At 37.4% G+C, this 17,714-nt stretch overlaps 2 protein-coding genes across 2 annotated transcripts; both read right to left on the bottom strand.

Moving 5' to 3' along the window:
• Positions 1–638: 638 nt before the first annotated feature.
• LOC306662926 (C-type lectin domain family 4 member A-like) lies at positions 639–14,257 on the bottom strand (the record flags this gene model as incomplete). Its single annotated transcript, XM_079143176.1, has 6 exons — positions 639–3,016; positions 3,996–4,111; positions 5,472–5,623; positions 6,729–6,839; positions 9,530–9,646; positions 14,176–14,257. The coding sequence occupies 6 exons, from the start codon at positions 14,255–14,257 to the stop codon at positions 2,869–2,871; spliced, it is 726 nt and encodes a 241-aa protein (XP_078999302.1). The 3' UTR covers positions 639–2,868.
• A 31-nt stretch (positions 14,258–14,288) lies between these two features.
• On the bottom strand, positions 14,289–15,899 carry LOC306662915 (actin-related protein 3-like). The gene has a single exon (XM_079143151.1). It carries the CDS (start codon positions 15,699–15,701, stop codon positions 14,451–14,453), a length of 1,251 nt encoding a protein of 416 aa, XP_078999277.1. The 5' UTR covers positions 15,702–15,899; the 3' UTR covers positions 14,289–14,450.
• Between the last annotated feature and the right edge of the window lie 1,815 nt (positions 15,900–17,714).

Here is a 17,714-nt window from a genome sequence, read left to right as displayed (position 1 = left end):
CAAGTTAACAGGAATGTTCCTAGGTGTTAACCCAAATGAATTAAAAACATGTCCACACAAAATCCACACAAGAGGCTAAATAAAAACTTCATTCAAAATTGTGAAACATTAGAAGCAATCAACATGTTATTCAATAGATGAATAAACTGGTAGAATATTTTCAGCAATGAAAAGAAATGTCAACATGACACAAAATAAAATAGAGGAAACATAAATACACATTACTAAGTGTAGGAAGACATCTAACAAATCTGTGCAGGATCAACTTGTAACATTGTAAAAGTCAAAAGCATAAAAACCATAAAAAGATCAGTGATTTCCAGTTGTGAGAGAGGAAGAAAAGGATAAATGACTGACAGAAATTTTAGGGCAGTAATACTACACTCTATAATACTGTGGTATGAATATGTTCCATTCCTGTACATATTTCTAAGAAAAATAAATGCAGAGTTACACAAAGACATATAAAAGAAGCAACTTTATTCAGAATAGACGATATAGAAATAATTCAAAGTTTACAAACAGGAAACTAGCTTAACAGATCATGTTACAAGAAAACACAATTCCATAAAAAAATTGAATCTACAAATGAAAAAATATAAAAAGCTGGAGAGAATCTCACCAACATATTAAGAAAAAGAAAGCAGAAAGAAAAAACCAAGCTTTGTTATTTGATTTAAATGGAATTCGAAAGCTGGAAAAGCAGGAATCATATCATTGCATTCATAGCGTAAAGACAGGGAACACTGGGCAATGATGGAAGTCTTTATTGTATGTAGGCATAGTGGTTACAGGTTTGCATACACTTAAGAAAATCAGGGAGCTATACTCTGAAAGTTTGTGTCTTTTACTTATGTAAACTATACCTCAAAAAATCAAGTCACCAAAAGTAATATATTTTCTTAAATCCATCAGGACTCAAGCTGACAAACAACTAGAAATTTATTAATCTACACAATAAAAATTCACAGTAGGCTAGGCTTTGAAAGTAGTCTATTCAGTGACTCACAAGAAACTTAGTAACCAGATCCTTCCTATGGCTCTACTTTGCCATTCATGTTGTCTCTATCATTCTAAGGCTAAGTTCCCTCATGGTTACAGAATGACTATCAGTTGTGAAGAGGACTCTTCAAGTTCATTAGGAGAAGAAGATTCACTCCCTGATTCCTCTGAGAACAGGAAGAAGCAACTTAGTGGGACTAGCAATTCATGCTATTCCTAATCCTATCACTAGTGTGATTGTGTTGGTTGACTTGGATTAATCCATATGCACTCACAGCATCCCAAGACACATGAGCTTCAAGAAGGAAAGTGTGACTTTAAACAATATTGAAGTGCTGTTTTTGAGGAAGAAGGGATGGATAGACAGCAAACATAAACCACAATCCTCAACACTGGTTCCTCTTTATAAAATTCCATTTACAACAATTTTAACTGCTCCAAAGAACTTCTTTTTGTTTACACAATATTTCATTCAACACTCACAACGAACAATTGGTTTCATACAACTGAACCGTGCCTCATTATTTATTCTGTTCTTGAGTCATTGAGTTCATCCCCAACAAGTGTACACAACTGATGATTTCCATGTAGGCAAAGAAAGGACTACTAATCTGTTTTAGTCAGCTTTTTTGCTACTATGAGCAAAAGACCTGACAAAAAATAATTTTAGAGAAGGAAAAGTTTATTGGGGGATAATGATTTCAAAGGTCTCCGTCCATAGATGGCCAGTTCCATTCCTCTGGGCTGGAGGTGAAGTAGATCATCATGGGGGAAAGGTTGGTAGAGGACAATGACTCAGGACATGGCCACCAGGAAGGGGGGAGAGAGAGAGAGAGAGAGAGAGAGAGAGAGAGAGAGAGAGAGAGAGAGAGAGAGAGAGAGAGAGAGAGAACTTCTCTCACCACGGACAAAATATATAAAACTAAAGGCATATCTTCAGTGATCCATCTCCTTCAGCTACACCTTACTTTCCTAGTTACCATTCATTTAATCCCTATAAGGGAATTAATGCACTGATTGGGAGAAGGCTCTTCTTGACCAATTATTTCAACTCTAAAATTTTTTTCATTGTCTCACACATGAGCTTTTGGGACACACCTCATATCTAAACCATAACATAATCCATGTTTCAGTAATTAAGATCATCTGAACAAAATTAACATCAAAAGGGCTCTGGAGGGTTGTCAGTTGTCAGCAGATCTCTACCTTCAGAGAAATCATCCAGGATTAATATTGTCATTTCAACAAAAGTATTCTCCCCAGTATTGAACATTCTACCCAAACCTTAGTGTGTTAAAACCACAACTACTTTATTATTTCTCACAATCCTTTTCAGTGAATAAGGTTCAGTTGGATGATTTTTAATTCCATATCACTCTTTAAACACAAACCTCATGTAAAACCTGTGACACACTGATTTAAAGATTCTCTAGAGAAAAATAAGGGAAAAGGTACGGAGACACGTTCATACATGCAAAGTAGAGGGAAGAGTTGAGTTCCATCACTGGCTAGTCACATGATGAAACATTTCACTCTTGTTCAAGTATACTCTTTATTGTGGCAGTCAAAGGCATTTTAAGTAAAATATATCTTGTAAATTTTCTTCATATCAATCCTCATGTTACAGAAATAATAATGGAGTAAGCTCATTGTACATAAAGTCAAAGTCAAACAGAATTATTGTATAATGTGCTCTCTGGGAAATGAACTGGTAAATTCTATATGCAGCACTAAAGTTTTCTCAAAAGTGGAATAGTTGACCACATACTTAAAAGTCTATGGACTGTCCCTCATATAAAGAACTTATGAGCTATCTCTAGAATAATGGATGTGAATCCAACAACGCGTCCATGAAAAATGTTTGATTCATAGGTAGATCTTCATCATTTCACAAACTAATCTTTGACGTATATTACAAATACTATCATTCCAGCCCCAATGTGTACGCTCTTCACGATAATTTAGAATAACACAATGCTCTCCGCCATAATTGGGCTCACCTGCATTCCAGAATCTGAAACAGAGAAAAAGGATAAGTCTTCTAAGTCTATTTTAAAAGGGTTACAGAGAGTTATAGGGCAGAGGCTGGGGTGGAACATTGCAGAAGTCAGGGTCAGATATGCCCAGATCAACCCTTTGGCACTTCTCATGCAGTTTCTCCTGCACCAACAGCTCCGTCATTTCCCTTGAAAACTGTGCCCACATCACTCATATTTTCTCATACCTTATTGCATTACATATTTTACCAAAAGTTATCCAGAGGCTTCCTCTAAACATAGGTCCTGTTACCAGGGGACTGTCAATCTGTGGGGTTTTCTTACATAATGAAGAGAAGTCACCATGGTCCCATGTATCAATATAGTTCTTTTTCCCTTTTTTAATGGGATGACCTGGAATTCTGAAGAAATACTTAAATCTCTAGATATACTTATTTCTGTTTTCTTGGACAAATAATATAATTTCTGAGAGTCTCAGTTTACCCATCTAAAAACTGGACCAGAGTAACAGCACTGTATTTTCTCAAAGAAGATATAAGGATCAAAGGTGAAAGTATACTAAAGTGCTTAAATGCTTTTAAAGATTACATAAATATGAGATATTGTAATAATATCTAAATTTAGGATTTTTGCTTTATGACAAATATCAAATCATAAGAATATGTAATGATCTTTAAAAACATGGATTTTAATTATAGAGAATAAATAGAGATTTTTAAAGCAAAATGGAATCCACTTGGTTCTAAAGACCATTGTTGGGTGACCTTAGCTGAACTGTCTACACTCTCCAAACTCAATTTCCTCATTTCCATAGTAAGAAAAATAACATGGGTCTTCTAGGGTTCTTGTGATGATTTGATAAGGTAATAAAATTTCTTAACCCTGTGTGCAACAGTGCAAGAGTGAGCTCTTCCAGTTTCAGAACTGATGCTGGAACACTCTAAACTTCCTGCATGATCTAGAACCCAGGATTTCTTTGTCTAATTCTCTACTCACGTGGCACTTTGGTTGTATGGTGTCTGATCAACCCATTGCCAGTGTCCTTGACCCTCTGGATCTGACAGCCCCACATAATAAGCAGCATGTATATCCATATTCTGAGTGATGAAATCCTAAAGGAAAAGAAAAAGAAAAGAAGTCATAGGCTTTAGATATTCAGTTGGAACTGAGTATTTTTTTACATTGGCCAAATCATGCTACGTACAGGTATGAATATAAGAGAATTACTCTCATGTGTAAATATAATTCACCAACAAAAATACTTTAAAAATAATTTTGGTGATTTATTTCTTCTGTATTATTTTAATTGTAAAGTCTCAGATAATGTGATAATTTGATACATATACACACTGCATAATGATCAAATTGGGGTTGTTAACATTTTCGTCTCCTTTTTTTTATACTTTTTATTAACAACTAAAAATCATACATATTTAAAGGCACAGTGTGATTTTTCAACTGAATTCTTCCTGGTCATAAAGAAGTGAAAAGAAAAGGAGATGATTCAGGAATAGCAGATGGGGACCCCAGAAGTACAGGTCCTTGAGCAAGGCAGGACCAAAGACATCACCCATGAGCTTTAATTTCATTAAATATGGAAGCAATTCCTATCTACAATCATAATGAATTCCCATCTCAAATTCCCTGTCCCTCTTTTCTTCACTAAGAGAGAGCATTCTTCAAAGTTGTGCATAAGAAAATTGTTACAAATTTTATCACTTTCATCTCATAAAGTCATAGTTTTTTTTTTTTTGTTTTTTTTTTTTTTTTTTGGTACCAGAAATTGAACCCAGGGGTACTTGACCACTGAGCCACATCAACAACCCTTTTTTTATGTTTTATTGAGAGAAAGGGTCTCACTAAGTTGCTTAGGGCTTCACTAAGTTGCAGAGGATGGCTTTGAACTCACAATCTTTCTGCCTCTGCCTTCCCACCAGCTGGGATTATAGTGTGCACCTTCATACATTCGTAAAATTTCATTCCTGGTTGCTGACTCTGATTCTTTATGATTTAACTTTGCCTATTCATGTTAAGTCTCCTTTCTGCTAAGCAGTTGATAATTCATAACACAGTTACATATTGAAATAACAAACTGCTATTATAGGCAGAAACATTTTCATCCTTCCACTAAACCCCCAGGTCTCACATTTTGCGGTGCACTTGTTTGTTTGGTATTTGCACAATCACACAGGGCTGGGGACTCGAACCTGGGTCTCCAGCATGAGAGTCAGGCACTCTACGAGAGGAGCTATACGGCCAGCACTGGTCTCACATTTTGAATGCCACAATTTCTTTGGGGGTAGGTTAGCTACACTGAAGAAGGTACAAGGTGTGGAATGTGAAGGCTGTGAGAGGGAGCCCCTCCTGTCTGTCTTATTGAAAGTCTTCTGCCACAGCATCAATATCCCTTCTTGGCAAAGATGTGTACAAAAATCAGACAGGCTCATGACTCTGTTGTGTCCTAGAAAGTACCTGCTCTTCCTTACTGTTGATCACCACCAGATGAGACACCATTCTAGAGCAGTTCTTCTGACTCTCATTCCGAGATTTTGCTTCAGTAGAAATAAAGTAACAACTGGAACTAAATGATTTCCAATTCTTTGGGCAACAGCTGCAGACTTTTCCTTTATTGGAAAGAAGAGCATACAGGTGCAATAAATTAAAATTTATTTTTAAAGTGTGTGTATTATTAGATTTACAGACCAATGAAACCACATGACATCTGCAACTCCCATATTCACCCAGATACAGCAAGGAAACCCCTTTCCTTGGGGCCAAGGAGCCAAGTCTGCCTCCCCCAGGCAGTAAAGTGTCAGGGCCCCTTTCTCCTGCTGGAGTGGTATCAGGAAAAACCTGCTAAAATATAATGTTTAAATAAGACCCAGACTCCAAAACCTCCATACAAAAATGTCCAAGTTTCAACAGAAAATAATTATTCATATCAAGGACCAGGAAGTTCTCAAATTTAGTAAAAAATGATAATCAATAGACATACACACACAAAAAAATAGCTAACAAAAACGATAGAATTTTTTGACAAGAATTTCAAAGCAACTATGGTAAAAATGCATCAATAAGAAGATATAAACAAACTTCAACCAAAGGTAAACCCTAAGCAATTTAATGAATCTCTGTCTCGAAATGAAAAATAAGAAGGGCTGGAGATGTGCCTCAGTGGTTTAGTGATGCTGGGTTCAGTTCCTGGTACCTTACTTATGTAACAGGTAAATAATTCTATGGAAATCTAATCCTACTGCTTTTGAAATATCCTTACTTATGTAATAGGTTAATAATAATTGACAATGTACAGGTGGGGTTAAAATAGGATCTTTAAATATATGCTCAATCTTTCTCTAAATGTAAAAATGTTTTTAAAATAGCATATTTGAATGTTAAAAATTCATATTCACAATAATACATTATTATCATTTCTATCAAATTGTTTTGATTGAAATGTGAGAAAAAGATTAGCCTTGCACAGAAACCTCAGAAAGAAGAACAGGCTAAAGAAATGCAATAGTAATATACTCTTTTGAACAATCAAGCTTCACAGGGACAACTTTAAATATACTTATAAGAATTTTAGATCCTATGGAACTGTACACTTGTAACTTAGAATGATCATGAGACTCCACTTCTTAGTGTGATCTACCTGGAAATCATAAATACCGATTTGGGATCCTGACATAGTGCAGTCAGCAGCTGAATCCTAGGTATATTAAGTTTTACCTTCCATGGTTGAATTGTTTCGTACACACTCCAAATTTGTGTGAATCATTTCTTTTATAGAACTTTTATAGTTTTTTTCTTCAAGCAGCTGAGAATTTTTTTGAAAGAAAACTGGAAAATAGAATAAAAACTAATCATTTCTCTGGTAGCATTGGGTCATTGCTCTTTACTGTTGCTTTCTTGCATTCTACACAGAAACAAAATCTATAGATGTCCAATTACTTGATTGAACAGAGCCTGACAGGAAAAGTTTCCCCATGACCCCAAAGTCAACGGAATCCTAATCCTACTGCTTTTGAAATATTAGGTATCTCCCGGAATAGCTAAAAGATAAAGAGTTGAAAGAGGACATGACAGTTCCATCATAATGGGATCTAAAGGAATTTATTCATAGTCTCCTTCCATACTTAACCTAAGATGCAAACAAAAGCTAAATTTTGTGGTACAGGAGCGAAAGTCATTTAAGGAAGTACACAACCTGGGACTTTGGGGGAAGGAAGAATTTGCTAATTTTAAGCAATTCTAGGTTATCTTAAAGAGCCAAAAAAAAAAAAAAAAAGTTTTTCAAAAACCCCAAGATTGATCAATCAAGAGGACAGTGTTCTTCATTCCTTTTGTAATTTAACTCTCTTCATCCCAGCTGGATCTAACTCCTTAGCATACCATGTCTCTCCCGATATAGAAATAACTCACCTCTCCCTCTAGAAATTGAATTTTCTGGGCTGCAGTTGTATCTCAGTGTTACAGCACTTGCCTAGCATATGCAAGTCCTGGGCTTAATACCCAGTCTTGCAAGAAGTTAAATTTCCTCTGTCCCCTTAGCCTCTTATTTGTTCCTTGACCCACCTCATTCTGGCTTTGGCTTCCACCATTTCAATACAACCATCCTTGAATTGGATCATCAGTGATATCCTATCCCATTTATTAGTCCTCTTCTAATGGCCTTCTTGCAATCATTCACCATGGGTCTTCCTTCATAGCTCTTGATACAGTGCTCTCTCCTGTTCTGCTCCACATTTCTTATGACTGCTTCTTATCCTTTTCCATAAGCTCTCTTCCACCACTCTCTTTTTTTAAAATATAGTATTTCCAAGAGTTCTATCCTAATCCCTATCTTGTTTAAACTCCTCTTCTGGAGTGATATCATATATTCTCACATGGGGACTTGCTGTCATTACGTGAATAATTTCCAAAACACCAGACCTTCTCCTAAAATCCAAACAAATGTGCCTCCCACTGGACATGTACATTTGTGGTTTAACACATAGTGCCCAAAATGTTAAAAAAAAAAAAAAAAAGTCTTTCATGACAAACCTGCTACTCATCCAATATTGCCTGCCTCTTTGAATAACTTCTTTATTGCTGAGTTTACTAAGGTCAGAATATTACATGCACAATTTCTCTGGGTCCTTTAATCCCCAATATTCATCAAGTTTTGGCCTCCTTGATTATATCCTCTTTACCATTCAAAGCTACCTGTCTTCTTTTTCTTCACTAACACTATCCTTAAATGAAGCTCACAATGTTTTTCAATGAGATTATGAATTAGCCTCTGTTTGGTACATTACAATTATACATAATAATAGGATGCACTGTTACATAGTCATATATGCACATAACATTATTATCAATTTCATTCCCCAGTACCTCTTCATTCCCTCCCTTCTTCCTGCACCCTGGTCCTCTTCCTCAACTCTGTTCTCTTCCTCAACTCTGTTATTCTTCCCTCCATTTTCATGAGACCTCACTCCTTTTTTTCTTTTTGTCCCCACATTATCAAATATGAGAGAAAACATACAACCAGTGACTTTCTGAGTCTGGTTTATCTCACTTAACAAAATTCTGTATTCCTCTGTCTGTTTTCTAGAAAATAACATCTCTCTTTACCTTCAATTTTGTCCTTCTAAATCCATTTTCACGCCTCAGTAAAAGCATACCTCCATAAGTCAAATTTGATTATATCAATTCCCTACAATGGCTTGCCAGAACTGACGCACTGCAAAAATGACCTCAGTGTTCCACCCTCCTATATTCACACCCCTTTGCAATGTGACTTGTAATATGTATATGACATTTTGGTACACACAATTGTAGATGTCTCCTCCTGCAGGAAACAAATCTGTCTCCTGTGCTCACTTCATACCTGCACAACACTTCCCATCTAATATTTTAAGCATTGGTTATTTTCAATATTCTCTTACTATATTGAGACCAGTGACTGTGGCTATTTCTGAATTCTCTAAAACGGTACCTAGCAAACAATATACAGGGCCATGTTACTTATCAAATGACCAAATTAATGAATAAAATATCTACCCTAATATATGCTGAGTTTTATGAAATTTTAAAACTTGATAAACTTTGACATACAAGGTATGCATAAATCTACCTATTTGTTAAATTGACTTTTCCTGAGATCTCACAATAGGCCAGACAAAAATTACTAGAAGGAAATTCACTAGGGAACTCTTCCTGGAACGTTTTTTTTCCATGTCCTTCATGTCCATATAGATGTGTCCTCACACAGAATCTAATACAGAACTGATAACGCATAGATTTCATTCTGTAACACCAACCCATACACACATATCTACTCTCTAAATTCTCTCAATGAAGATGAATTCCATTATTTTTGCAAAAGCAAAATTCTCAGTTAATTCTCAGGAACTCTGTCTACCACCCCACCCCAAGAGAAAATTTGTTTTTTAAATGTCTGTATCATTGTGAAATGTCAGTTTCTAATGGATGGCTTCTATTCATGAAAGGCAGGCATTGCTAACTGACTCAGTTGGCATACTTACTGATAAAAGAGACAGACAATAAGATTTCTTTCAGCAGGAAAAGTATCAGCAACAAGGCAAAAAGAGGCTTGGAAAATCCAAAATGACTCTCGTGAGAAATGGTGTTTTCCCTGGGATCTGAAGGATAAATCAAATTAGATTCATCAGTAATAAATTCTACCCTATTTTCAGTTCCTCCTTTATGTTAGTTGGCTTTTTGTCATTGTGAACAAAATATCTGACAAGAACAACATAGGGTAGAAAAAGTTTATTTTTGGTTCATGGTTTCAGAGGTCTCAGTCAATGGTCAGTCTTCTCCATTGCTCTGAGCCTGAGATGAGGCAGAACATCATGGAAGAAGGGTGTGGTGGATAAATGCCATTCAGCTTAAGATAGCCAGGAAACAGAAAGAGTAAGCAAGGAACCAGGGAAAAAATATAATCCACTGAGTAATGATATTAATCAAATTATGTTATATCACGTACATTTATAAATATGTAAGCATGAATTCCATTATTGTATATAATTATAATTCAACCATAAAAATATGGAAATAAAAATGTATGATTTAAGGGCATATACCAGTCACCTGATTTCTTCAACCACACCCCATCTGATTTCCAACCAGTAATCCATTCTAAGTATTAATTCATCAAATATATTAATCAATCCACTGATTAGGTTGTGGTTCTCATAACCCATATTTTATCTCTGAACATTCATGAATTGCCACATGTGCTTTTCAGGGGTATCTCATATTCAAACCATAACATTCTGCTCCTGGTCCTCAAAAGTCCATGTCCATCTCACAGTGGAAAAAACAGTTGGTCCATCTTCAAGAGTCCCCATAGTTTTTAAAGTTCCAGCATTTCCCAATAGACCAAGTCTGAAGCCTCCTCTGAGACTCAAGACAAACTCTTTTTTGTGAGCCCCTGTAAAAATCAAAAATTACATACTTCCAATATACTACAGGGTAAACATTTCCATTCCAAAAAGGAGAAATAGGATGTAGATGGAAGGAATGGAACCAAAACAACCAAAACTCAGTCAGGAGATATTAGTTTCTGTAACTCCATATTCGGCATCTGGGAAATATTATGGTGAGATGTAATCTTCAAAGGGCTTGTGCAGCACCATCCCTGTGGCCTTGCTGTTTGAAGTCCACCTGATCTCTTCTTCAGGCTGGCTCTGTCTAAAGTCAATGGTTTTCCTCAGCAGACATTCCACATTACTGGCATATCTTGATCCCTGGGTTCTCCATTCCAACTTCAGCTTCACCTTCATGGCTTCATGCATGCATGTGGTCTCAGGGGAATCCTTCAGGGATTCCAACGCTGCTACGCTTTGCCTGAACATTCAGGTCTTCCTTTGAAATCTCAGTGGAAGCTTCCATGATGCCCTGGCTGTCATTAGTTGAACAGCTCTCCTCTGCCATGCCCTTCAACCATGATGTTCAGGTCCAGTAATGGAGATGATTCACCATAGACTGATCTCTGAAATATTGATTACAAAGTAAGCTTCCTTCTCTAAGTTGTTCTTTTCATGTGTTTTGATCACAGTGGCCAAAATGCTAACTCCCTCCTCTTCTACTTTTCAATTTTCTTCCAAAAGGCACAATCACTAATAATACGAATATTTGAAAGAATTGAAAATTGAAATAAGAAAAAATAAATGATGTTTATTATAAAAACTTTAGGGCTGGGGAGATAGCTCAGCTGGTAGAGTGCTTGCCTCGCAAGCACAAGCACAAGGCCCTGAGTTCGATCCCCAGTACTGCAAAACAAAAAACAAAAAACAAAACTTTATAAAACACACAAAGGCACAAATTTCTACCATTGAGAATAACTGTTGTTAATATTTTGACACATCCTTTCAGCAATTTTTGAACTGTGTATAACATAATATGCACATTTTTCCATTTGATTGACACAAATATTTGCTGATTTCTGATTTACTATTTTATTTTTTACTGTATTGTGAACATTTTTCACCATAATTTCTTTATTAATATTCTTTATTATGATTTATTTTTTATTACATATTTAAATAATATTTCAGATTGTGCCCAACTTAAAGTATGCTATAGCAGATAAATCTTTATAACCATGTTTCATATTTTTAAGATAAAGTCAGTCTTTTTTAGTCACTATTTCATGGTTAGAAACCACTTTCTGGACTGGGGGTATAGTTTCATGCAACAGTATTTTTGCTTAAGATACACAAAACCCTGTGATTAGTCACCCCCAAGGGTGAGGGGGTCAGTGGGGACAAATTGCATTCAGATAAAAGCACCAAATCAAAAGAAACAATTTTCTTAAAATTATTATTTTGTCAATTGTGAGGGAAAAACTCAGTATTATAGTATTTCATTCCAGGAAATATAGATACAGACATTTTTGTGTATTTATATGTGGAAGAATATACAATAAAATTCAAGGTCTCCAAGGAAATTAAAGGTATACAAATAGGAAAAGAAGAACTCAAACTATCCCTATTTGCAGATGACATGATTATATATTTAGAGGAATCAGGAAATTCCACCAGAAAACTTTTAGAACTCATACGTGAATTCAGTAAAGTAGCAGGTTACAAGATCAATGCTCATAAATCCAATGCATTTTTATACATAAATTATGAATATTCAGAAAGAGAAGTTAGAAAAAATACCCCATTCACAATAGCTTCAAAAAAAATAAAATATTTGGGAATTAATCTAACAAAAGAGGTGAAAGACCTCTACAATGAGAACTACAGAACACTAAAGAAAGAAATTAAAGAAAATCTTAGAAGATGGAAATATCTCCCATGTTCTTGGATAGGCAGAATTCATATTGTCAAAATGGCCATACTACCAAAAGTGCTATACAGATTCAATGCAATTCCAATTAAAATCACAAGGACATACCTTACAGAAATAGAGCAAGCAATCATGAAATTCATCTGGAAAAATAAGAAACCCAGAATAGCTAAAGCAATCCTTAGCAGGAAGAATGAAACAGGAGGTATTCGGAATACCAGACCTTCAACTATACTACAAAGCAATAGTAACAAAAACAGCATGGTATTGGCACCAAAATAGACAGGTGGATCAATGGCACAGAATAGAGGACATGGACACAAATCCAAATAAATACAATTTTCTCATACTAGACAAAGGTGCCAAAAACATGCAATGGAGAAAAGATAGCCTCTTCAACAAATGGTGCTGGGAAAACTGGAAATCCATATGCAACAGAATGAAACTAAACCCCTCTCACCCTGCACAAAAATCAACTGAAAATGTATCAAGGACCTTGAAATCAGACCAGAAACCTGCATCTTACAGAAGAAAAAGTAGGTTCAAATCTTCAACATGTTGGCTTAGGATCAGACTTCCTTAACAGGACTCCCATAGCACAAGAAATAAAAGCAAGAATCAACAATTAGGATAGATTCAAACTAAAAAGCTTTCTCTCAGCAAAGGAACTATCAGCAGTGCAAAGAGAACCTACAGAGTGGGAGAATATCTTTGCCACTCATACTTCAGATAGAGCACTAATTTCCAGAATGTATAAAGAACTCAAAAAACTCTACACCAAGAATACAAATAACTCAATCAACAAATGGGCTAAGGAAATGAACAGACACTTCACAGAAGATCTATAAACAATCGACAGACGTATGAAAAAATGTTCACCATCTTTAGTAATAAGAGAAATGCAAATCAAAACTACCCTAAGATTCCATCTCACCCCAATTAGAATGGTGATTATCAAGAATACTAGCAACAATCGGTGTTGGCAAGGATGTGGGGAAGAAGGTACACTCATACATTGCTGGTGGGGTTGCAAATTAGTGCAACCACTCTGGAAAGCAGTACGGAGATTCCTCAGAAAGCTTGAAATGGAACCACCATTTGACCCAGCTATTCCACTCCTTGGCCTATACCCAAAGGACTTAAAATCAGCATACTACAGAGATACAGCCACATCAATGTTCATAGCTGCTCAATTCACAATAGCCAGACTGTGGAACCAACCTAGATGCCCTTCAATTGATGAATGGATAAAGAAACTGTGGTATATTTATACAATGGAATATTACTCAGCCATAAAGAATAATAAAATTATGGCATTTGCAGGCAAATGGATGAAATTGGAGAATATCATGCTAAGTGAGATAAGCCAATCTCAAAACACCAAAGGAAGAATGATCTCGCTGATAAGTGGATAATAAGTGGAAGGGGGGCAAGAATGGAGGAAGGAGGGACTGTATAGAGGGATAAAAGGGGTGGGAGGGATGGGGGCAAAGAAAAAAATAACAGAATGAATCAAAAACTATTACTCTAGGTAAATGTATGATTACAAAAATGGTATGCCTCTACTCATGTACAGAGAAACAAGCTGTATCCTATTAGTTTACAATAAAAATGAATTAAAAAAATTCAAGGTCTGATTTTCTGTAAATGATAATAGTAAAGAAAATATTATGGAACTTTTCTTTCCCATTCTGGAATTCTACAACCCTTCAATTCCTATCTATAGGCAGCACAATCCTCAGAAATTCCTGGGTTTCCAGACATGACTGCTTAGAGAAACAGCAACTAACATTACCTCTGCCCCGTTTAATAGCTCTCTTTTCTCCTTCATCTCACAATTAACTTTGACCCCTGGAAAATGATTTTTTACCTGCAGGAAAATTTGAGTTGGTGCCTGAGGACGTCAGTTCATTTTGGAAACTCATTTCAACATTATTCGTTCCCAAAGCCATCTTTTTTTTTTTTTTTTTTTTTTTTTACATCTGCATGTTGATACATTTATTAAAATATTCCTGTGTAATCATGTTTGGTCTTACTATTTCAAGTCAGGTTTAAAACCACAAAACCAGTCATCCAGACAAAACAGGTAATGAGAAAGATTATCTCTTCTCCACTTCCCTAACCCCAATAACAATGAAGCCAATTTTATGACATGACTCCAAACACTGGATTGTGACGACAAATGCTAGGTCCAATTTCTTCATAATCTTTTTTGGTGTGGCATACTTGGTAGAACTCAGGCGTGGAAGCCAGCATTGATCCTCCAAACCAAACTGCATATCGCTGCATGTGGTGTGTGATAACTTGTACATCAATAGGTTTTGGCTTTAATCTACCACCACTCAACTCCTCGCTTAATTTCAGCCTGGCATCTACAGTTCTTTTCAAATCTCTTTGCAAGCGACGTCCAAAGTCCCTGAACATGGTTGAACCTCCAGAGAGGTTCTTGTAGAGAGGACGTCTGACATCAATAGGACAATTCTGAATTACTTCATCTACAACTTCTGAGATAGGCTGCGTAAAGTCTGGATTAGCAAACTCTGGATGAAAAAAGATTTCAGGTCCCAAGAATCTCTCATAACCAACATCAATGGAAAATTCTTTCTTTGAAATAGCATTGATTCCAGTATACTGTTTAATCCACTTTGATCCATCTGTGTCATACTTGTTAAACTCTTTTACCAAATCTGGGCAGACATAACTATAGCGTTCCTTTACTGCCTTTGCAGTTTCCAGGGATTGCTCTGGAGGGATGCCTACTTCTCGGTCTCTCAGCAGCTGCTGAATAAAATATGTTCTATCTCGTCCTGCTATTGGAATGTGTTTAATACAGCTGCCAATCACATACCCTTCAGCCACAGGAATAACATGAGTAACACCATCTCCACTGTCTATTACCGTACCAGTCAATGTCCGTTCTCCTACTTGTCTTGAGGTCCAGGATGCAGCTAAGGCAAGAACAGCCTGCACAGCAATGTACAAGCCTGGTACACTGAAGGACTCAAACATCATTTCAGCAGTATATTCCCTGTTTTCTGGAGTATTCAGTGGAGGTTCAGTCAAAAGAAAATAATGGTCTTCAGGTTCTGCCCTTAAATATTTAAAGATCACTTGCTCCATAAACCTTTCCATCAAGTCCCAATCTTCAACTATACCATGGCGAATTGGCCACTTTGTTGCATATGTAGGTTTTTCTATTGCTTCATCACCAATGAAGAAGTCTAGGTCATCAACACCTTTCATGACCCTCCTTTGAGCTTGATCACCTACTTTTGCTGATTCCTTAATAGCAATACAGGAAGGGATGATAAATTGTGGTTCTGTATTTCTAGCATATCCTAGTTTTGTATACCCCGTGCCACAGTCCACCACACAGGCCGGCAGCCGTCCCGCCATCTTCCTCCTCGCCTGCTGCTGCTGCCGCCGCCGTCTGCTCCGTGCTGGTTGGGGCCAGGGACTGGCGGCAGGAGATGGGAACTATCTGACCATCCACAGCGGGGCCGCCCTCTCTGTCCGGGGGGGAGCTGGGAAGCTGAAGCAGTAGCAAGAAAGCAGCAGGCTGGGTCAGCGGCTACCACCTCCACAACCCAGGCAGGCAAGCAGTCCCCGCCCTGCCCCGCCGCGGCCTCCTCCCCGCTCTCGCTTCCCTCCTCCTCACTCCTGCCCCCACCCTACAACTTCTTCCCCTCACGCCGCCTTTCCCCGGGGAGCCAAGGTGGCCGCCGGTGCCGACGCCCGGGCCAGGCCAGGCCCAGGCCCCCGAAAGCCATCTTGACAAGAAACCTTCTGCTCCTCTCAGAACTCCCACCGTCTTTTCCTTCAAACATATTACAAATGAGATTCCAGCCTGAGAGTAAATTACTCTTCCACTTAACTAGATGAGAGCAGAAGTAATAAATAGAGAGTGAAATCACATGAAGCCACAGAGGTCCAGTCTTCAGGACGACCAGAATGAGAATCATAGCCTTCAAATAAAGTATAAACAAATGTAACAAAGGTGGGAACTCAAAAGAAATAGGAAGGAAAGGAAAAGAGGAAACAAGCAATGAGAGTTCTTTTCGGAGAACTTCATTCTATAAACTCACCATCAAAACTTCTCTGCTTCCACATGCAGGCCTAACTTATTAGCCAACTGACCTGAACAAACACTGGTTCCTGTCTCATTCTTGTCATCACGTTTGACTGAAGAGGCAGCTCCTTTGTACCACATTCTAAGGTGATGATTGACACAACTCTCCGATGACAGACTCCCCATGTTCAGAGTCAGCTTCCTTCGGCATGGTGGGGAAGATCTCATTACTTCTGAAAGTGCTCCTCTGTGCTCTCTACTTTTCCCTGCTGTTCATATCAGCTCCATCATGAATCTTCATTCATTTTGCTACTGGTCACCTCCAGAATGCCTGAAAGCCAAAATACAAGAGGAGACCGTCTTTTATCCACACTTTTCTCTCCCTTTACTCCACACATCACCTCAACAAACAGCTCTGGAAGCTACATGTGACTATACTTAACAGTTGGGAAAATTAAATGGAATCTCATGTAGAAGAGGATGAACTGATTATTTTCTCCAAGGGCCAAAATGAAAACTGTCCAAAAACTAAATCTTTCCTGTAGGACGATTCCACAGGGCTGCTCTCAGTTCATGCCCAGGTTCTATCCCTCAGATCTCCCCAAATGATTTCCCTTCCTTTAATCACCCCTAACTAACTCATCTTTTCTCTTATGTCTATCTTCCTCCTTTCACATCTCTCCCCCTCTCTCACCTCTAATTTGTTTCCCTTGTATTTCTACATTTATTTTTATATCAAAACATACAAAAAACCCTAAATTCACAAGTAATACCTCTAATTTTAATCCAATGCTTCAGATTTCATTTTCATTTTCTCAATTTCCACTTTTCTTTCACATACCAGTGACAGAAAGAAACTTGTGTTTATTTAACTTTTCCCTCATTTTTTGGCTTACTTGATTTTACTCTGGATGTGACCAGTCTCTCATCTTTTGTGGGTTCCTTCCCTAAGACACTCTTTTCTACCTGATATATCCCTTACTCCTTAATCCAATCCCCTGTCCCCTGCACCAAAGCCCTTTTCTAATTGAGTGTCCACACATAGGGCCAGCCAACCACACTTACCAAATGGACATTCTTATCACCTTACTGAAGTTCTGACACTCTATGCTAAGCTGCCTCTCAAATGTGCAACATACATGAAAAGGAGACTCAGTGACCTACAAGACAGTATTTACCTGAACATTCTAGTCCAGGACCATTCATACTGTTGCCTTAATTTGACTGGTCTCTTGGGAATAGAAAAGGATGTTTCAGGGACATGGTGTACTACTGTTCTACTTTTCTTTAAGGATGACACAGATCAGATTTTTAAAGCTTATCCCTAGCCACCCTGGGCT

Source organism: Sciurus vulgaris (assembly GCF_902686455.1).
Source record: "Sciurus vulgaris genome assembly, chromosome: 5".
NCBI lineage: Eukaryota > Metazoa > Chordata > Mammalia > Rodentia > Sciuridae > Sciurus > Sciurus vulgaris.
This window is presented reverse-complemented; position numbering and strand designations above follow the sequence as displayed.